This window comes from Coregonus lavaretus (assembly GCF_964263955.1).
Source record: "Coregonus lavaretus genome assembly, contig: HAP1_SCAFFOLD_809, whole genome shotgun sequence".
Lineage (NCBI taxonomy): Eukaryota > Metazoa > Chordata > Actinopteri > Salmoniformes > Salmonidae > Coregonus > Coregonus lavaretus.
Genome location: NW_028156855.1, coordinates 105,001 through 128,243, shown reverse-complemented (window position 1 = coordinate 128,243; position 23,243 = coordinate 105,001). Strand labels below are relative to the sequence as shown.

General features: G+C 48.2%; 1 protein-coding gene across 1 annotated transcript in view; it reads left to right on the top strand.

Moving 5' to 3' along the window:
* Nucleotides 1-5,966: 5,966 nt before the first annotated feature.
* LOC311119629 (sodium/potassium-transporting ATPase subunit beta-2-like) overlaps nucleotides 5,967-23,243 on the top strand; it is a gene marked incomplete at both ends in the record, with an annotated part of 31,905 nt that continues 14,628 nt past the window's right edge. The window contains 4 exons of the mRNA XM_084194303.1: nucleotides 5,967-5,988; nucleotides 14,060-14,188; nucleotides 14,901-15,005; nucleotides 19,367-19,446. Of these exons, the coding sequence (XP_084050429.1) occupies nucleotides 5,967-5,988; nucleotides 14,060-14,188; nucleotides 14,901-15,005; nucleotides 19,367-19,446 (336 nt within the window). The remainder of the gene's footprint in view (nucleotides 5,989-14,059; nucleotides 14,189-14,900; nucleotides 15,006-19,366; nucleotides 19,447-23,243) is intronic.

Genomic DNA, 23,243 nt, shown 5'->3' with positions numbered 1-23,243 from the left:
GAGGAGAGGACAGCAGTATGTAGGTTACAGAGAGAGGAGAGGAGAGGACAGCAGTATGTAGGTTACAGAGAGAGGAGAGGACAGCAGTATGTAGGTTACAGAGAGAGGAGAGGAGAGGACAGCAGTATGTAGGTTACAGAGAGAGGAGAGGAGAGGACAGCAGTATGTAGGTTACAGAGAGAGGAGAGGAGAGGACAGCAGTATGTAGGTTACAGAGAGAGGAGAGGAGAGGACAGCAGTATGTAGGTTACAGAGAGAGAGGAGAGGAGAGGACAGCAGTATGTAGGTTACAGAGAGAGGAGAGGAGAGGACAGCAGTATGTAGGTTACAGAGAGAGGAGAGGACAGCAGTATGTAGGTTACAGAGAGAGAGGAGAGGACAGCAGTATGTAGGTTACAGAGAGAGGAGAGGAGAGGACAGCAGTATGTAGGTTACAGAGAGAGGAGAGGAGAGGACAGCACTATGTAGGTTACAGAGAGAGGAGAGGAGAGGACAGCAGTATGTAGGTTACAGAGAGAGGAGAGGAGAGGACAGCAGTATGTAGGTTACAGAGAGAGGAGAGGACAGCAGTATGTAGGTTACAGAGAGAGGAGAGGAGAGGACAGCAGTATGTAGGTTACAGAGAGAGGAGAGGAGAGGACAGCACTATGTAGGTTACAGAGAGAGGAGAGGAGAGGACAGCAGTATGTAGGTTACAGAGAGAGGAGAGGAGAGGACAGCAGTATGTAGGTTACAGAGAGAGGAGAGGAGAGGACAGCAGTATGTAGGTTACAGAGAGAGGAGAGGAGAGGACAGCAGTATGTAGGTTACAGAGAGAGGAGAGGAGAGGACAGCAGTATGTAGGTTACAGAGAGAGGAGAGGAGAGGACAGCAGTATGTAGGTTACAGAGAGAGGAGAGGAGAGGACAGCAGTATGTAGGTTACAGAGAGAGGAGAGGAGAGGACAACAGTATGTAGGTTACAGAGAGAGGAGAGGACAGCAGTATGTAGGTTACAGAGAGAGGAGAGGAGAGGACAGCAGTATGTAGGTTACAGAGAGAGGAGAGGAGAGGACAGCAGTATGTAGGTTACAGAGAGAGGAGAGGACAGCAGTATGTAGGTTACAGAGAGAGGAGAGGAGAGGACAGCAGTATGTAGGTTACAGAGAGAGGAGAGGAGAGGACAGCAGTATGTAGGTTACAGAGAGAGGAGAGGAGAGGACAGCAGTATGTAGGTTACAGAGAGAGGAGAGGAGAGGACAGCAGTATGTAGGTTACAGAGAGAGGAGAGGAGAGGACAGCAGTATGTAGGTTACAGAGAGAGGAGAGGAGAGGACAGCAGTATGTAGGTTACAGAGAGAGAGGAGAGGAGAGGACAGCAGTATGTAGGTTACAGAGAGAGGAGAGGAGAGGACAGCAGTATGTAGGTTACAGAGAGAGGAGAGGAGAGGAGAGGACAGCAGTATGTAGGTTACAGAGAGAGGAGAGGACAGCAGTATGTAGGTTACAGAGAGAGGAGAGGAGAGGACAGCAGTATGTAGGTTACAGAGAGAGAGGAGAGGACAGCAGTATGTAGGTTACAGAGAGAGGAGAGGACAGCAGTATGTAGGTTACAGAGAGAGGAGAGGAGAGGACAGCAGTATGTAGGTTACAGAGAGGGGAGAGGAGAGGACAGCAGTATGTAGGTTACAGAGAGAGGAGAGGAGAGGACAGCAGTATGTAGGTTACAGAGAGAGGAGAGGACAGCAGTATGTAGGTTACAGAGAGAGAGGAGAGGAGAGGACAGCAGTATGTAGGTTACAGAGAGAGAGGAGAGGACAGCAGTATGTAGGTTACAGAGAGAGGAGAGGACAGCAGTATGTAGGTTACAGAGAGAGGAGAGGAGAGGACAGCAGTATGTAGGTTACAGAGAGAGGAGAGGAGAGGACAGCAGTATGTAGGTTACAGAGAGAGGAGAGGAGAGGACAGCAGTATGTAGGTTACAGAGAGAGGAGAGGAGAGGAGAGGACAGCAGTATGTAGGTTACAGAGAGAGGAGAGGACAGCAGTATGTAGGTTACAGAGAGAGGAGAGGAGAGGACAGCAGTATGTAGGTTACAGAGAGAGGAGAGGAGAGGACAGCAGTATGTAGGTTACAGAGAGAGGAGAGGAGAGGACAGCAGTATGTAGGTTACAGAGAGAGGAGAGGAGAGGAGAGGACAGCAGTATGTAGGTTACAAAGAGAGGAGAGGAGAGGAGAGGACAGCAGTATGTAGGTTACAGAGAGAGGAGAGGAGAGAACAGCAGTATGTAGGTTACAGAGAGGGGAGAGGAGAGGACAGCAGTATGTAGGTTACAGAGAGAGGAGAGGAGAGGACAGCAGTATGTAGGTTACAGAGAGAGGAGAGGAGAGGAGAGGACAGCAGTATGTAGGTTACAGAGAGAGGAGAGGAGAGGACAGCAGTATGTAGGTTACAGAGAGAGGAGAGGAGAGGACAGCAGTATGTAGGTTACAGAGAGAGGAGAGGAGAGGACAGCAGTATGTAGGTTACAGAGAGAGGAGAGGACAGCAGTATGTAGGTTACAGAGAGAGGAGAGGAGAGGACAGCAGTATGTAGGTTACAGAGAGAGGAGAGGACAGCAGTATGTAGGTTACAGAGAGAGGAGAGGAGAGGACAGCAGTATGTAGGTTACAGAGAGAGAGGAGAGGAGAGGACAGCAGTATGTAGGTTACAGAGAGAGGAGAGGAGAGGACAGCAGTATGTAGGTTAGAGAGAGAGGAGAGGACAGCAGTATGTAGGTTACAGAGAGAGGAGAGGAGAGGACAGCAGTATGTAGGTTACAGAGAGAGAGGAGAGGACAGCAGTATGTAGGTTACAGAGAGAGGAGAGGAGAGGACAGCAGTATGTAGGTTACAGAGAGAGGAGAGGAGAGGACAGCAGTATGTAGGTTACAGAGAGAGGAGAGGACAGCAGTATGTAGGTTACAGAGAGAGGAGAGGAGAGGACAGCAGTATGTAGGTTACAGAGAGAGGAGAGGAGAGGACAGCAGTATGTAGGTTACAGAGAGAGGAGAGGAGAGGACAGCAGTATGTAGGTTACAGAGAGAGGAGAGGAGAGGACAGCAGTATGTAGGTTACAGAGAGAGGAGAGGAGAGGACAGCAGTATGTAGGTTACAGAGAGAGGAGAGGAGAGGACAGCAGTATGTAGGTTACAGAGAGAGGAGAGGAGAGGACAGCAGTATGTAGGTTACAGAGAGAGGAGAGGAGAGGAGAGGACAGCAGTATGTAGGTTACAGAGAGAGGAGAGGAGAGGAGAGGACAGCAGTATGTAGGTTACAGAGAGAGGAGAGGAGAGGAGAGGACAGCAGTATGTAGGTTACAGAGAGAGGAGAGGAGAGGACAGCAGTATGTAGGTTACAGAGAGAGGAGAGGAGAGGACAGCAGTATGTAGGTTACAGAGAGAGGAGAGGACAGCAGTATGTAGGTTACAGAGAGGAGAGGAGAGGACAGCAGTATGTAGGTTACAGAGAGGAGAGGAGAGGACAGCAGTATGTAGGTTACAGAGAGAGGAGAGAAACAGAGGGAGGGAGAGAAACAGAGGGAGGGAGAGGGAGAGAGAGAGGGAGGGAGAGAAACCGAGGGAGGGAGAGGGAGAGAAACAGAGGGAGGGAGAGGGAGAGAAACAGAGGGAGGGAGAGAAACAGAGGGAGGGAGAGAGAGAGAAACAGAGGGAGGGAGAGAAACAGAGGGAGGGAGAGAGAGAGAAACAGAGGGAGGGAGAGAAACAGAGGGAGGGAGAGGGAGAGAAACAGAGGGAGGGAGAGAAACAGAGGGAGGGAGAGAAACGGAGGGAGGGAGAGAAACAGAGGGAGGGAGAGAGAGAGAAACAGAGGGAGGGAGAGGGAGAGAAACAGAGGGAGGGAGAGGGAGAGAAACAGAGGGAGGGAGAGAAACAGAGGGAGGGAGAGAAACGGAGGGAGGGAGAGAAACAGAGGGAGGGAGAGGGAGAGAAACAGAGGGAGGGAGAGAGAGAGAAACAGAGGGAGGGAGAGGGAGAGAAACAGAGGGAGGGAGAGAGAGAAACAGAGGGAGGGAGAGAGAGAGAAACAGAGGGAGGGAGAGGGAGAGAAACAGAGGGAGGGAGAGAAACAGAGGGAGGGAGAGAGAGAAACATAGGGAGGGAGAGGGAGAGAAACAGAGGGAGGGAGAGAGAGAGAAACATAGGGAGGGAGAGGGAGAGAAACAGAGGGAGGGAGAGGGAGAGAAACAGAGGGAGGGAGAGAAACAGAGGGAGGGAGAGAAACAGAGGGAGGGAGAGGGAGAGAAACAGAGGGAGGGAGAGGGAGAGAAACAGAGGGAGGGAGAGAGAGAGAAACAGAGGGAGGGAGAGAAACAGAGGGAGGGAGAGGGAGAGAAACAGAGGGAGGGAGAGAAACAGAGGGAGGGAGAGGGAGAGAAACAGAGGGAGGGAGAGGGAGAGAGGGAGGGAGAGAAACAGAGGGAGAGGGAGAGGGAGAGAAACAGAGAGAGAGAGAGAGAGAAACAGAGGGAGGGAGAGAGAGAGAGAAACAGAGGGAGGGAGAGAGAGAGAAACAGAGGGAGGGAGAGAAACAGAGGGAGGGAGAGGGAGAGAAACAGAGGGAGGGAGACAGAGAGAGAGAAACAGAGGGAGGGAGAGAGAGAGAGAAACAGAGGGAGGGAGAGAGAGAGAGAAACAGAGGGAGGGAGAGAGAGAGAAACAGAGGGAGGGAGAGAGAGAGAAACAGAGGGAGGGAGAGGGAGAGAAACAGAGGGAGGGAGAGAAACAGAGGGAGGGAGAGAAACAGAGGGAGAGGGAGAGGGAGAGAAACAGAGAGAGAGAGAGAGAGAGAAACAGAGGGAGGGAGAGAAACAGAGGGAGGGAGAGAGAGAGAAACAGAGGGAGGGAGAGAAACAGAGGGAGGGAGAGAGAGAGAAACAGAGGGAGGGAGTAGGTGGCCTATAGATCACAGGCCTGCCTAAAACCAAGGTCATTTTCCAGCTGTTATGGTCAGTCTATCTGTTTGGAGAAGGTACTGACTGCCCTGTTTCAGCTGTTATGTTCAGTCTATCTGTTTGGAGAAGGTACTGCCCTGTTTCAGCTGTTATGGTCAGTCTATCTGTTTGGAGAAGGTACTGACTGCCCTGTTTCAGCTGTTATGTTCAGTCTATCTGTTTGGAGAAGGTACTGCTCTGTTTCAGCTGTTATGTTCAGTCTAGCTGTATGGAGGAGAAGGTACTGCCCTGTTTCAGCTGTTATGGTCAGTCTAGCTGTATGGAGGAGAAGGTACTGCTCTGTTTCAGCTGTTATGGTCAGTCTAGCTGTATGGAGGAGAAGGTACTGCTCTGTTTCAGCTGTTATGGTCAGTCTAGCTGTATGGAGAAGAAGGTACTGCTCTGTTTCAGCTGTTATGGTCAGTCTAGCTGTATGGAGAAGGTACTGCTCTGTTTCAGCTGTTATGGTCAGTCTAGCTGTATGGAGGAGAAGGTACTGCTCTGTTTCAGCTGTTATGGTCAGTCTAGCTGTATGGAGAAGGTACTGCTCTGTTTCAGCTGTTATGGTCAGTCTAGATGTATGGAGAAGGTACTGCTCTGTTTCAGCTGTTATGGTCAGTCTAGCTGTATGGAGGAGAAGGTACTGCTCTGTTTCAGCTGTTATGGTCAGTCTAGCTGTATGGAGGAGAAGGTACTGCTCTGTTTCAGCTGTTATGGCCAGTCTAGCTGTATGGAGAAGAAGGTACTGCTCTGTTCCAGCTGTTATGGTCAGTCTAGCTGTATGGAGAAGAAGGTACTGCTCTGTTCCAGCTGTTATGGTCAGTCTAGCTGTATGGAGAAGGTACTGCTCTGTTTCAGCTGTTATGGTCAGTCTAGCTGTATGGAGAAGGTACTGCTCTGTTTCAGCTGTTATGGTCAGTCTAGCTGTATGGAGAAGGTACTGCTCTGTTTCAGCTGTTATGGTCAGTCTAGCTGTATGGAGGAGAAGCCCATTGATGCCCATTGATGCCCCACGAGGTGAGATCTTACATGGAGCCCCAGACCGAGGGTGATTGACTGTCATCTTGTACTTCTTCCATTTTCTAATAATTGCGCCAACAGTTGTTGCCTTCTCACCAAGCTGCTTGCCTATTGTCCTGTAGCCCATCCCATGCTTGTGCAGGTCTACAATTTTATCCCTGATGTCCTTACACAGCTCTCTGGTCTTGACCATTGTGGAGAGGTTGGAGTCTGTTTTGATTGAGTGTGTGGACAGGTGTCTTTTATACAGGTAACGAGTTCAAACAGGTGCAGTTAATATAGGTAATGAGTGGAGAACAGGAGGGCTTCTTAAAGAAAAACTAACAGGTCTGTGAGAGCCGGAATTCTTACTGGTTGGTAGGTGATCAAATACTTATGTCATGCAATAAAATGCAAATTCATTACTTAAAAGTCATACAATGTGATTTTCTGGATTTTTGTTTTAGATTCCGTCTCTCACAGTTGAAGTGTACCTATGATTAAAATTACAGACTTCTACATGCTTTGTAAGTAGGAAAACCTGCAAAATCGGCAGTGTATCAAATACTTGTTCTCCCCACTGTATATAACATAACATATATAACCTAACATATATAACATATATAACCTAACATATATAACCTAACATATAACATATATAACCTAACATATATAACCTAACATATATAACCTAACATATATAACATACAGTGTGTGTGATGGTGTGTGTGTGATGATGTTGTGTGTGTATGTGATGGTGTGTATGTGCTTCTACACCTGCATTACTAGCTGTTTGGGGTTTTAGGCTGGGTTTCTGTACAGCACTTCGAGATATTAGCTGATGTACGAAGGGCTATATAAAATAAAATTGATTGATTGATTGATTGTATGTGATGGTGTGTGTGTGATTGTGTGTGATGTGATGGTGTATGTGTGTGTGATGATGTGTATGTAATGTTGTGTGTGTGATGGTGTGTGTGTGTGTGATGGTGTGTATGTGATGGTGTGTGATGTGATGGTGTATGAAGTTGTGTATGTGATGGTGTGTATGTGTGTGTGTGATGGTGTGTGATGTGATGGTGTATGAAGTTGTGTATGTGATGGTGTGTATGTACATTTTACATTTTACATTTTAGTCATTTAGCAGACGCTCTTATCCAGAGCGACTTACAGGAGCAATTAGGGTTAAGTGCCTTGCTCAAGGGCACATTTACGTCATTTAGCAGACGCTCTTATCCAGAGCGACTTACAAATTGGTGCATTCACCCTATAGCCAGTGGGATAACCACTTTACAATTTATTTAGTTATTTTTTTTTTTGTTTTTTTTTTGGGGGGGGGGGGGGGGTAGAAGGATTACTTTATCCTATCCCAGGTATTCCTTAAAGAGGTGGGGTTTCAAATGTCTCCGGAAGGTGGTGAGTGACTCCGCTGTCCTGGCGTCGTGAGGGAGCTTGTTCCACCATTGGGGTGCCAGAGCAGCGAACAGTTTTGACTGGGCTGAGCGGGAACTATGCTTCCGCAGAGGAAGGGGAGCCAGCAGGCCAGAGGTGGATGAACGCAATGCCCTCGTTTGGGTGTAGGGACTGATCAGAGCCTGAAGGTACGGAGGTGCCGTTCCCCTCACTGCTCCATAGGCAAGCACCATGGTCTTGTAACGGATGCGAGCTTCAACTGGAAGCCAGTGGAGTGTGCGGAGGAGGGGGGTGACGTGAGAGAACTTGGGAAGGTTGAACACCAGACGGGCTGCGGCATTCTGGATGAGTTGTAGGGGTTTAATGGCACAGGCAGGGAGGCCAGCCAACAGCGAGTTGCAGTAATCCAGACGGGAGATGACAAGTGCCTGGATTAGGACCTGTGCCGCTTCCTGTGTAAGGCAGGGTCGTACTCTCCGAATGTTGTAGAGCATGAACCTGCAGGATCGGGTCACCGCCTTGATGTTAGCGGAGAACGACAGGGTGTTGTCCAGGGTCACGCCAAGGCTCTTCGCACTCTGGGAGGAGGACACAACGGAGTTGTCAACCGTGATGGCGAGATCATGGAACGGGCAGTCCTTCCCCGGGAGGAAGAGCAGCTCCGTCTTGCCAGGGTTCAGCTTGAGGTGGTGATCTGTCATCCATACTGATATGTCTGCCAGACATGCAGAGATGCGATTCGCCACCTGGTTATCAGAAGGGGGAAAGGAGAAGATTAGTTGTGTATCGTCAGCGTAGCAATGATAGGAGAGGCCATGTGAGGATATGACAGAGCCAAGTGACTTGGTGTATAGGGAGAATAGGAGAGGGCCTAGAACTGAGCCCTGGGGGACACCAGTGGTGAGAGCACGTGGTGCGGAGACAGCTTCTCGCCACGCCACTTGGTAGGAGCGACCGGTCAGGTAGGACGCAATCCAGGAGTGAGCCGCGCCGGAGATGCCCAGCTCGGAGAGGGTGGAGAGGAGGATCTGATGGTTCACAGTATCAAAGGCAGCAGACAGGTCTAGAAGGACAAGAGCAGAGGAGAGAGAGTTAGCTTTAGCAGTGCGGAGAGCCTCCGTGACACAGAGAAGAGCAGTCTCAGTTGAATGACCAGTCCTGAAACCTGACTGGTTTGGATCAAGAAGGTAATTCTGAGAGAGATAGCAAGAGAGTTGGCTAAAGACGGCACGCTCAATAGTTTTGGAAAGAAAAGAAAGAAGGGATACTGGTCTGTAGTTGTTGACATCAGTGGGATCGAGTGTTGGTTTTTTGAGAAGGGGTGCAACTCTCGCTCTCTTGAAGACGGAAGGGACATAGCCAGCGGTCAAGGATGAGTTGATCAGCGAGGTGAGGTAGGGGAGAAGGTCACCGGAGATGGTCTGGAGAAGAGAGGAGGGGATGGGGTCAAGCGGGCAGGTTGTTGGGCGGCCTGCAGTCACAAGTCGCAGGATTTTATCTGGAGAGAGAGGGGAGAAAGAAGTCAAAGCATAGGGTAGGGCAGTGTGAGTAGGACCAGCAGTGTCATTAGACTTAACAAACGAGGATCGGATGTCGTCAACCTTCTTTTCAAAGTGGTTGACGAAGTCATCCACAGAGAGAGAGGAGGGGGGGGGGGGGGGGGGGATTCAGCAGGGAGGAAAATGTGGCAAAGAGCTTCCTAGGGTTAGAGGCAGATGCTTGGAATTTAGAGTGGTAGAAGGTGGCCTTAGCAGCAGAAACAGATGAAGAAAATGTAGAGAGGAGGGAGTGAAAAGATGCCAGGTCGGCAGGGAGTTTAGTTTTCTTCCATTTCCGCTCCGCTGCCCGGAGCTCTGTTCTGTGAGCTCGCAATGAGTCATCAAGCCACGGAGCTGGAGGGGAGGACCGAGCCGGCCGGGAGGATAGGGGACACAGAGAGTCAAAGGATGCAGAAAGGGAGGAGAGGAGGGTTGAGGAGGCAGAATCAGGAGATTGGAGGGAGAAGGATTGAGCAGAGGGAAGAGATGATAGGATGGAAGAGGAGAGAGTAGTGGGAGAGAGAGAGCGAAGGTTGCGGCGGCGCATTACCATCTGTGTAGGGGCAGAGTGAGTAGTGTTGGAGGAGAGCGAGAGAGAAAAGGAAACAAAGTAGTGGTCGGAGACATAGAGGGGTGTTGCAGTGAGATTAGTAGAAGAGCTGCATCTAGTAAAGATGAGGTCTAGCGTATTGCCTGCCTTGTGAGTAGGGGGGGACGGTGAGAGGGTGAGGTCAAAAGAGGAGAGGAGTGGAAAGAAGGAGGCAGAGAGAAATGAGTCAAATGTAGACGTAGGGAGGTTGAAATCCCCCAAAACTGTGAGGGGTGAGCCATCCTCAGGAAAGGAACTTATCAAGGCGTCAAGCTCATTGATGAACTCTCCAAGGGAACCTGGAGGGCGATAGATGACAAGGATATTAAGCTTAAATGGGCTAGTGACTGTGACAGCATGGAATTCAAATGAGGAGATAGACAGATGGGTTAGGGGAAAAATTGAGAATGTCCACTTGGGAGAGATGAGGATTCCTGTGCCACCACCCCTCTGACCAGATGCTCTCGGGGTATGCGAGAACACATGGTCAGACGAGGAGAGAGCAGTAGGAGTAGCAGTGTTGTCAGTGGTAATCCATGTTTCCGTCAGCGCCAGGAAGTCGAGGGACTGGAGGTTAGCATAGGCTGGGATGAAGTCAGCTTTGTTGGCAGCAGAACGGCAGTTCCAGAGGCTGCCTGAGACCTGGAACTCCAGGTGTGGGGTGCGTGCAGGGACCACCAGGTTAGAGAGGCAGCAGCCACGCGGTGTGAGGCGTTTGTGTAGCCTGTGCGGAGAGGAGAGAACAGGGATAGGCAGAGGCATAGTTGACAGGCTGTAGCAAATGGCTACAATAATGCAGAGGAGATCGGAATGAAATGAACTAAACATCTGGGAAAGGAGAGAGTAGGGCCTCCCTCACCAAAACTTCCACCTCAGAAACTATAATTGTTCCACTGAACCACCCGAACAAAAACTCTCCCAACTTCCACTTTTAGAAATTAGAATTGTTGTGAACTACAGCGGTTCAATGTTTCAAGGAATAGACTCAACTTACTTTATTCAGCTAGCTAACTATGACACCATAGCTAACTAGCATGCTAGCATCCAATAACACACATTTTAGCACCAATACTTGGTTACAACAAACTACCAATAGTGTGTTAACACACTAAACAGATAATTCGTGTCCGTGTCTAGTTCCTTTCATAACGCAGCAATAATTAAACGTTGGCTAGCTAGCACAAATATACAGTGGGGGAAAAAAGTATTTAGTCAGCCACCAATTGTGCAAGTTCTCCCACTTAAAAAGATGAGAGAGGCCTGTAATTTTCATCATAGGTACACGTCAACTATGACAGACAAATTGAGGAAAAAAAATCCAGAAAATCACATTGTAGGATTTTTAATGAATTTATTTGCAAATGATGGTGGAAAATAAGTATTTGGTCACCTACAAACAAGCAAGATTTCTGGCTCTCACAGACCTGTAACTTCTTCTTTAAGAGGCTCCTCTGTCCTCCACTCGTTACCTGTATTAATGGCACCTGTTTGAACTTGTTATCAGTATAAAAGACACCTGTCCACAACCTCAAACAGTCACACTCCAAACTCCACTATGGCCAAGACCAAAGAGCTGTCAAAGGACACCAGAAACAAAATTGTAGACCTGCACCAGGCTGGGAAGACTGAATCTGCAATAGGTAAGCAGCTTGGTTTGAATAAATCAACGGTGGGAGCAATTATTAGGAAATGGAAGACATACAAGACCACTGATAATCTCCCTCGATCTGGGGCTCCACGCAAGATCTCACCCCGTGGGGTCAAAATGATCACAAGAACGGTGAGCAAAAATCCCAGAACCACACGGGGGGACCTAGTGAATGACCTGCAGAGAGCTGGGACCAAAGTAACAAAGCCTACCATCAGTAACACACTACGCCGCCAGGGACTCAAATCCTGCAGTGCGAGACGTGTCCCCCTGCTTAAGCCAGTACATGTCCAGGCCCGTCTGAAGTGCATTTGGATGATCCAGAAGAGGATTGGGAGAATGTCATATGGTCAGATGAAACCAAAATATAACTTTTTGGTAAAAACTCAACTAGTCATGTTTGGAGGACAAAGAATGCTGAGTTGCATCCAAAGAACACCATACCTACTGTGAAGCATGGGGTTGGAAACATCATGCTTTGGGGCTGTTTTTCTGCAAAGGGACCAGGACGACTGATCCGTGTAAAGGAAAGAATGAATGGGGCCATGTATCGTGAGATTTTGAGTGAAACCCTCCTTCCATCAGCAAGGGCATTGAAGATGAAACGTGGCTGGGTCTTTCAGCATGACAATGATCCCAAACACACCGCCCGGGCAACGAAGGAGTGGCTTCGTAAGAAGCATTTCAAGGTCCTGGAGTGGCCGAGCCAGTCTCCAGATCTCAACCCCATAGAAAATCTTTGGAGGGAGTTGAAAGTCTGTGTTGCCCAGCGACAGCCCCAAAACATCACTGCTCTAGAGGAGATCTGCATGGAGGAATGGGCCAAAATACCAGCAACAGTGTGTGAAAACCTTGTGAAGACTTACAGAAAACGTTTGACCTGTGTCATTGCCAACAAAGGGTATATAACAACGTATTGAGAAACTTTTGTTATTGACCAAATACTTATTTTCCACCATCATATGCCAATAAATTCATTAAAAATCCTACAATGTGATTTTCTGGATTTTTTTTTCTCATTTTGTCTGTCATAGTTGACGTGTACCTATGATTAAAATTACAGGCCTCTCTCATTTTTTTAAGTGGGAGAACTTGCACAATTGGTGGCTGACTAAATACTTTTTTTCTCCACTGTATTGTATTTAGCTGCTACAGTACAGTTAGCTGGTCGTGTTGGCTAGCTAGCAATGGCTACTGTGTTGACTTTGTTTGAAAAACGGCTAGCTAGCTAGCTTCGTGCTACACCCGGCACCGCCGAAAACAATGCTAACCTACAATAACTACCCACAACAGCCCACGATGCCTAACTATGACACCATAGCTAACTAGCATGCTAGCATCCAATAACACACAGTTTAGCACCAATACTTGGTTACAACAAACTACCAATAGTGTGTTAACACACTAAACAGATAATTCGTGTCCGTGTCTAGTTCCTTTCATAACGCAGCAATAATTAAACGTTGGCTAGCTAGCACAAGTATATTGTATTTAGCTGCTACAGTACAGTTAGCTGGTCGTGTTGGCTAGCTAGCAATGGCTACTGTGTTGACTTTGTTTGAAAAACGGCTAGCTAGCTAGCTTCGTGCTGCGGGCCTACCTACAATACCTAACTACGATCTAAATACATAATTAAGCCTTACTCGACAAAGCCCAAGCTATGTATAAAGCCAAACTTACCCGACGCCAGCTGACATTTGTCTTCTGCAATCAGTAGGTGTAATTAAGTACAGTAGCTACTAACTACCTAACGTTGATGGCTCAGATAATGAGGTTAGAAAAACGGCTGAATGGTAGGTAGCTAGCTGGCTTAATTACAGGTACTCTTAAGCGTGAAATAACATTAGAAACAACTCTCCACCGTTGCTAAACGTTACCAGTAGCTACCCGCTAGCTAGCTAGCCTCGTGCTTCGCCGGGCTCCGCCGTAAACAATACTTACCTACAATAATTACCTACAGAAACCTACAATAACTACCTAAATAACTACCTAAATAAACTACCTACAATACCTAACTACAATCTAAATACATGGTTTAAGCTTTACTCAACACCATATAAGAAGCCAAGCTTACCTCCTGCTAGAGAAAACACAACCTCTCCCGACCACAGCTAATGTGTGGTGTGTGATGTTGTGTGATGTTGTGTGATGTTGTGTGATGTTGTGTGATGGTGTGTGATGGTGTGTGATGGTGTGTGATGGTGTGTATGTGATGGTGTGTATGTGTGTGTGGTGTGTGATGGTGTGTATGTGTGTGTGGTGTGTGATGGTGTGTGATGGTGTGTGTGATGGTGTGTGATGGTGTGTGATGGTGTGTATGTGATGGTGTGTGATGGTGTGTGATGGTGTGTGATGGTGTGTGATGGTGTGTGATGATGTGTGATGGTGTGTATGTGTGTGATGGTGAGTGATGGTGGGTATGTGATGGTGTGTGATGGTGTGTGATGGTGTGTGATGGTATGTGATGGTGTGTGATGGTGTGTGATGGTGTGTATGTGATGGTGTGTGATGGTGTGTGATGGTGTGTGATGGTGTGTGTGGTGTGTGATGGTGTGTGATGGTGTGTGATGGTGTGTGATGGTGTGTGATGGTGTGTAATGGTGTGTGATGGTGTGTGTGTGATGGTGTGTGATGGTGTGTGTGATGGTGTGTGATGGTGTGTATGTGATGGTGTGTGATGGTGTGTGATGGTGTGTGTGATGGTGTGTGATGGTGTGTATGTGATGGTGTGTGTGATGGTGTGTGTGATGGTGTGTGATGGTGTGTGTGATGGTGTGTGATGGTGTGTATGTGATGGTGTGTATGTGATGGTGTGTGATGGTGTGTAATGGTGTGTGATGGTGTGTGATGGTGTATGATGGTGTGTGATGGTGTGTGATGGTGTATATATGTGTGTTCCAGGTCTTATCCTGCTGTTCTACCTGGTGTTCTATATATTCCTGGGTGGAATGTTTGTCCTGACCATGTACGTGATGCTGCTAACACTGGACGACTATAAACCTACCTACCAGGACCGCCTCGTTACCCCAGGTACACACACACACACACACACACACCTACCAGGACCGCCTCGTTACCCCAGGTACACACACACACACACACACACACACACACACACACCTACCAGGACCGCCTCGTTACCCCAGGTACACACACACACACACACCTATCAGGACCGCCTCGTTACCCCAGGTACACACACACACACACACACACACACCTACCAGGACCGCCTCGTTACCCCAGGTACACACACACACACACACCTATCAGGACCGCCTCGTTACCCCAGGTACACACACACACACACACACACACACACCTACCAGGACCGCCTCGTTACCCCAGGTAAACACGCACACACCTACCAGGACCGCCTCGTTACCCCAGGTAAACACGCACACACCTACCAGGACCGCCTCGTTACCCCAGGTAAACACACACACACCTACCAGGACCGCCTCGTTACCCCAGGTAAACACACACACACCTACCAGGACCGCCTCGTTACCCCAGGTACACACACACACACACCTACCAGGACCGCCTCGTTACCCCAGGTACACACACACACACACCTACCAGGACCGCCTCGTTACCCCAGGTACACACACACACACACACCTACCAGGACCGCCTCGTTACCCCAGGTAAACACACCCTAACCTCTCTAATCCCCCTAACCTCTCTAATCCCCTTAACCTCTGACCCCTAACCTCTAACCCTCTCTGTTGTGCTGCAGGTATGATGATTCGTCCACGGGGCGAGGCCATGGAGATTCTCTACAACACCAAGGACACAGAGAGCTGGGACATCTACGCCCAGACACTGGACAACTTCCTCGGATGTAAGATGTGTGTGTGCAGTGTTTTCCTTTTTTGTCATATTTAATTTAACTTTATTTATTATTATATATATTTTTTACAATAAACAAAAAACATACAGTACATCGACAAAAACAATAAACAACGTAACATTATTGACATCACACGTCCTCAGACCCACGTTTCCACCGTGTGCAGTGTTTTCCACCGTGTGCAGTGTTTTCCACCGTGTGCAGTGTTTTCCACCGTGTGCAGTGTTTTCCACCGTGTGCAGTGTTTTCCACCAGTACATAGAGTAGCCAGACAGGCTACTGGGTTCAATGTTTTGGGGTGGCCTCTGGTACATTCAAATGCCTTGATTTCATCTCAAATATAAAATTACTGAATACTTTATCAAGTTTATCTCCCAGATTGGAAAAATGTGGTGTGGTATTGTGTAGAAAGACATGACTTTACAATTTAAATGACTGAAAATGTCTGAATTCAGTGTATTGTCAGTTGTTTTGGATATCGTCTAGGACTAGGACTATACAATCAGGACTATTTTCTAAGAGAACATTAAACCTTTTAACCTTTAACCTTTAACCTTTTAACATTTAACCTGTCTTTGCTTGAGATTAAAGTCTTATTAAAGTCAAATTATGTATTTTATTCAAATATAGTAAATAGCCCACATTACCATGAAAAATTAAAGGTTTAATTGAAAAAATAAAAGGGTTATTCAGTATTATATCATTCAGATTTTACATAGCCTAAATGAATACTAAAGTATCATGAGGTAGGGCCCTAGAAAACCCATTTAATGTTTTTCTGATTCTGTTTTGTTGTTTCCCAAATTCAGTTTTCTCCATATAGTTTTCCAGTTAAACCACATCAGGAGACCACTTTTGAGGTCTGGGAAAAATCGAAGCCATTTTAGATCTTTTGGTGTAGTTACCCTTTAATTAATGTTCACACCTAGCAACAGGCTGTTGTTTAGTGGTGTTTTTGTAGCACACGTGATGGTAGACTTAGCAAAACAAAACAAAAATAATCATGATATATGGTCACTCTGACAGAGCTCCATAGTTCCTCTGTGGAGATGGGAGAACCTTCCAGAAGGACAACCATCTCTGCAGCACTCCACCAATCAGGCCTTTATGATAGAGTGGTCAGACGGAAGCCACTCCTCAGTAAAAGGCACATGACAGCCCACTTGGAGTTTGCCAAAAGGCACCTAAAGACTCTCAGACCATGAGAAACAAGATTCTCTGGTCTGATGAAACCAAGGTTGAACTCTTTGGCCTGAATGCCAAGCGTCACGTCTGGAGGAAACCTGGCACCATCCCTACGGTGAAGCATGGTGGTGGCAACATCATGCTGTGGGGATGTTTTTCAGCGGCAGAGACTGGGAGACTAGTCAGGATCGAGGCAAAGATGAACGGAGCAAAGTACAGAGAGATCCTTGATGAAAACCTGCTCCAGAGCGCTCAGGACCTCAGACTGGGGCAAAGGTTCACCTTCCAACAGGACAATGACCTTAAGCACACAGCCAAGACAACGCAGGAGTGGCTTCTGGACAGGTCTCTGAATGTCCTTGAGTGGCCCAGCCAGAGCCCGTAGTTGAACCCGATCGAACATATTTGGAGAGACCTGAAAATAGCTGTGCAGCGACGCTCCCCATCCAACCTTTCAGAGCTTGAGAGGATCTGCAGAGAAGAATGGGAGAAACTCCCCAAATACAGGTGTGCCAAGTTTGTAGCGTCATACTCAGATGAGTACAGGACTGGAATATGTTCTGGGATTCTTCCGATGACATTGAGGAGTAAACCACATCAGTCACTGGCTTCATCAATGACGTCGCCTCAACAGTGACTGTACGTACCCCAACCAGAAGCCATGGATTACAGGCAACATCCGCACTGAGCTAAAGGGTAGAGCTGTCGCTTTCAAGGAGCGGGACTCTTATAAGAAATCCCGCTATAACCTCAGACGAACCATCAAACAGGCAAAGAGTCAATACAGGACTAAGATTGAATCGTACTACACCGGCTCTGACGCTCGTCGGATGTGGCAGGGCTTGCAAACTATTACAGACTACAAAGGGAAGCACAGCCGCGAGCTGCCCAGTGACACAAGCCTACCAGATTAGCTAAATCACTTCTATGCTCGCTTCGAGGCAAGCAACACTGAAGCATGCATGAGAGCACCAGCTGTTCCGGATGACTATGTGATCATGCTCTCCGTAGCCAATGTGAGACCTTTAAACAGGTCAACATTCACAAGGCCGCAGGGCCAGACGGATTACCAGGACGTGTACTCAGAGCATGCGCTAACCAACTGGCAAGTGTCTTCACTGACATTTTCAACCTGTCCCTGACTGAGTCTGTAATATCAACATGTTTCAAGCAGACCACCATAGTCCATGTGCCCAAGAACACTAAGGTAACCTGCCTAAATGACTACAGACCCGTAGCCATGAAGTGCTTTGAAAGGCTGGTCATGGCTCACATCAACACCATTATCCCAGAAACCCTAGACCCACTCCAATTTGCATACTGCCCCAACAGATCCACAGATGATGCAATCTCTATTGCACTCCACACTGCCCTTTCCCACCTGGACAAAAGGAACACCTACGTGAGAATGCTATTCATTGACTACAGCTCAGTGTTCAACACCATAGTGCCCTCAAAGCTCATCACCAAGCTAAGGACCCTGGGACTAAACACCTCCCTCTGCAACTGGATCCTGGACATCCTGACGGGCCGCCCCCAGGTGGTAAGGGTAGGTAACAACACATCTGCCACGCTGATCCTCAACATGGGGGCCCCTCAGGGGTTCGTGCTCAGTCCCCTCCTGTACTCCCTGTTCACCCATGACTGCATGGCCAGGCACGACTCCAACACCATCATTAACTTTGCAGACGACACAACAGTGGTAGGTCTGATCACCGACAACAATGAGACAGCCTATAGGGAGGAGGTCAGAGACCTGGCCGTGTGGTGCCAGGACAACAACCTCTCCCTCAACGTGACCAAGACAAAGGAGATGATTGTGGACTACAGGAAAAAAAAGAGGACTGAGCATGCCCCCATTCTTATCGATGGGGCTGTAGTGGAACAGGTTGAGAGCTTCAAGTTCCTTGGTGTCCACATCACCAACAAACTATCATGGTCCAAACACACCAAGACAGTCGTGAAGAGGGCACGACAAAGCCTATTCCCCCTCAGGAGACGATTGCACCATCGAGAGCATCTTGACTGGTTGCATCACTGCCTGGTATGGCAACTGCTTGGCCTCCGACCGCAAGGCACTACAGAGGGTAGTGCGTACGGCCCAGTACATCACTGGGGCCAAGCTTCCTGCCATCCAGGACCTCTATACCAGGCGGTGTCAGAGGAAGGCCCTCAAAATTGTCAAAGACTCCAGCCACCCTAGTCATAGACTGTTCTCTCTGCTACCGCACGGCAAGCGGTACCAGAGCGCCAAGTCTAGGTCCAAAAGGCTTCTTAACAGCTTCTACCCCCAAGCCATAAGACTCCTGAACAGCTAATCAAATGGCTATCCGGACTATTTGCATTGCCAACCCCCCCACCCCCCCCCACCCCTCTTTTACGCTGCTGCTACTCTGTTTATTATCTATGCATAGTCACTTTACCTACATGTACATATTACCTCAATTACCTCGCCTAACCGGTACCCCAGCACATTGACTCTGTACCGGTACCCCCTGTATATAGCCTCCCTACTGTTATTTCACATTGACTCTGTACCGGTACCCCCTGTATATAGCCTCCCTACTGTTATTTCCCATTGACTCTGTACCGGTACCCCCTGTATATAGCCTCCCTACTGTTATTTCACATTGACTCTGTACCGGTACCCCCTGTATATAGCCTCCCTACTGTTATTTCCCATTGACTCTGTACCGGTACCCCCTGTATATAGCCTCCCTACTGTTATTTCACATTGACTCTGTACCGGTACCCCCTGTATATAGCCTCTCTACTGTTATTTCATAGTTAATATGAAGTGGAAAAAGTAACCTGCTGAAAATGAGTCCATAACCGGCTGATTAGCCGACACTAATGGAAACACTGGTGTGTGTGTGTGTGTGTGTGTCTGGGTGTGTGTGTCTGGGTGTGTGTGTCTGGGTGTGTGTGTGTGTGTGTGTCTGGGTGTGTGTGCTTTAAAGCCCTTTACCAGCCTATAATATGAGATGTTATGACCAACAAAGTGTGTGTGTGTGTGTGTGTGTGTGTGTGTGTGTGTGTGTGTGTGTGTGTGTGTGTGTGTGTGTGTGTGTGTGTGTGTGTGTGTGTGTGTGTGTGTGTGTGTGTGTGTGTGTGTGTGTGTGTGTGTGTGTGTGTGTGTGTGTGTGTGTGTGTGTGTGTGTGTGTAGCCTACAACAACTCCCTGCAGGTCCAGAACAACGATGAGTGTCCCCCTGATAATTACTTCATCCAGGAGGACAGTGGAGAGGTGAGGAACAACTAACCCCTAACCTCTAACCCCTAACCTCTTTATGTTTGAATCTTCCTGCGCAGGGACTATGATATGAGGTTTTTATAGTGTTATGATGTCATGTCATAGTATTGTGTGGACCAGGGGAGAGTTAGTAGATAAGTGGTTTGCTGCCACAGAGTCTACATTCCGTTATGTCAGAGGAGATTACTGAGGTTGATCTTAGAATAATTGATGGACAGGATATAGTGACTTGGGGTAAAGGGTAATAACATCAAAGAAAGGGAGCGCCCATGGAGGTTTACCAGATGTTCGTGGAGAGACTTGTAACAGAGTGTATATATAGAGAGAGTGGATCTTTGTTCTGGAGTTAGGAAGTTGGAAGAGGCAGGGCCATGTCCTCCTTCTGTTATAACTAACCATGGTACCATATTAAATATCTAATATGAACTCCCCATCAAAAGGGTCTAAGTACATCCTTACATTCGTAATCACTTGAAACCCTAGAAACTCATCATAACAGACTACATTTAACAACTAGCTAGGACAGCGCTCGATTCAAACCGTATCGCAGAAGATCCGCGTTATAGCGTGATTGAAATTGAAATTCCCGAGTTTGTGGAGACTGCATTCACGGTAAACACGGCATATGTCGGCTCACTCAGAAATTACCTTTACATTTCAATCGCGCTATAACGTGGAACTTCTGCGATACAGATTGAATCCAGCCCTTAATCTTTCTGTTTTAATCTACTTGCACAGGAAAGAACTAACTAGCTGGCTAAATCTGCCACATTTACAGACATGTTGATTGATGTGCATTGTCCTGTCAAATACACTTGGTTAGGGGCTCGATTCAATCCGTATCATGGAAGTTACGGTTTATAGCACGATTGAAATTAAAAGGTGATTTCTGGTTGAGCCGACAAATGCAACGTGTACCGTGAATGCAGTCTTTGCCAACGTGGAAACATTACCTTTAAATTTCAATTGCGCTGTAACACGGAACATATTGAATCGAGGTCAATAACCCATAATAATACCACATTGTCCCTAACCACCCTATACCTAACCACCCTAACCCCCCTAACTCTAACCATCCTAACCACTCTATACCTAACCACCCTAACCCCCCTAACTCTAACCACCCTATACCTAACCACCCTAACCCCCCTAACTCTAACCACCCTATCCCTAACCACCCTAACCCCCCTAACTCTAACCACCCTAACCACCCTATACCTAACCACCCTAACCACCCTAACCACACTAACTCTAACCACCCTAACCCTAACCACTATAACCACACTAACTCTAACCACCTTATCCCTAACCACCCTAACCACCCTAAATCTAACCTTCCTAACCACACTAACTCTAACCACCCTATACCTAACCACCCTAACAGCCCTAACTCTAACCACCCTATACCTAACCACCCTATACCTAACCACCCTAACCACCCTATACCTAACCACCCTAACCACACTAACTCTAACCACCCTATCCCTAACCACCCTAACCACACTAACTCTAACCACCCTATCCCTAACCACCCTAACCACACTAACTCTAACCACCTTATCCCTAACCACCCTAACCACCCTAAATCTAACCTTCCTAACCACACTAACTCTAACCACCCTATACCTAACCACCCTAACAGCCCTAACTCTAACCACCCTATACCTAACCACCCTATACCTAACCACCCTAACCACACTAACTCTAACCACCCTATCCCTAACCACCCTAACCACACTAACTCTAACCACCCTATACCTAACCACCCTAACCACACTAACTCTAACCACCCTATTCCTAACCACCCTAACCACACTAACTCTAACCACCCTATACCTAACCACCCTAACCACACTAACTCTAACCACCCTATACCTAACCACCCTAACCCCCTAACTCTAACCACCCTATACCTAACCACCCTAACCACACTAACTCTAACCACCCTTTACCTAACCACCCTAACACCCCTAACTCTAACAACCCTTACCACACTAACTCTAACCACCCTTTACCTAACCACCCTAACACCCCTAACCCTAACCACCCTATCCCTAACCACCCTAACCACCCTATCCCTAACCACCCTATCCCTAACCACTCTAACCACCCTATCCCTAACCACCCTAACCACCCTAACTCCAACCACCCTAACCACCCTAACCACCCTATCCCTAACCACCCTATGCCTAACCACCCTAACCACCCTATCCCTAACCACCCTATCCCTAACCACTCTAACCACCCTATCCCTAACCACCCTAACCACCCTATCCCTAACCACCCTATCCCTAACCACTCTAACCACCCTATCCCTAACCACCCTAACCACCCTAACTCCAACCACTCTAACCACCCTAACCACCCTATCCCTAACCACTCTAACCACCCTAACCACACTAACCCTAACCACCCTAACCACCCTATCCCTAACCACCCTAACCACCCTATCCCTAACCACCCTAACCACCCTAACCACCCTATCCCTAACCACTCTAACCACCCTAACCACCCTATCCCTAACCACCCTAACCACCCTATCCCTAACCACCCTAACCACCCTATCCCTAACCACCCTAACCACCCTAACCACCCTATCCCTAACCACTCTAACCACCCTAACCACCCTATCCCTAACCACCCTAACCACCCTATCCCTAACCACCCTAACCACCCTATCCCTAACCACTCTAACCAACCTAACCACACTAACCCTAACCACCCTATCCCTAACCACTCTAACCACCCTAACCACCCTATCCCTAACCACCCTAACCACACTAACCCTAACCACCCTAACCACCCTATCCCTAACCACTCTAACCACCCTAACCACCCTAACCACACTAACCCTAACCACCCTATCCCTAACCACCCTATCCCTAACCACTCTAACCACCCTAACCACCCTATCCCTAACCACTCTAACCACCCTAACCACCCAATCCCTAACCACTCTAACCAACCTAACCAGACTAACCCTAACCACCCTATCCCTAACCACTCTAACCACCCTAACCACCCTATCCCTAACCACCCTAACCACACTAACCCTAACCACCCTATCCCTAACCACTCTAACCACCCTAACCACCCTAACCACACTAACCCTAACCACCCTATCCCTAACCACCCTATCCCTAACCACTCTAACCACCCTAACCACCCTATCCCTAACCACTCTAACCACCCTAACCACACTAACCCTAACCACCCTAACCACCCTATCCCTAACCACTCTAACCACCCTAACCACCCTATCCCTAACCACCCTAACCACCCTAACCACCCTAACCACCCTATCCCTAACCACCCTAACCACCCTAACCACCCTATCCCTAACCACTCTAACCACCCTAACCACCCTAACCACCCTATCCCTAACCACCCTAACCACCCTAACCACCCTAACCACCCTATCCCTAACCACCCTAACCACCCTAACCACCCTATCCCTAACCACCCTAACCACCCTAACCACCCTAACCACCCTAACCACCCTATCCCTAACCACCCTAACCACCCTAACCACCCTATCCCTAACCACCCTAACCACCCTAACCACCCTAACCACCCTAACCACCCTATCCCTAACCACCCTAACCACCCTAACCACCCTAACCACCCTATCCCTAACCACCCTAACCACCCTAACCACCCTAACCACCCTATCCCTAACCACTCTAACCACCCTAACCACCCTATCCCTAACCACCCTAACCACCCTAACCACACTAACCCTAACCACCCTATCCCTAACCACTCTAACCACCCTATCCCTAACCACCCTA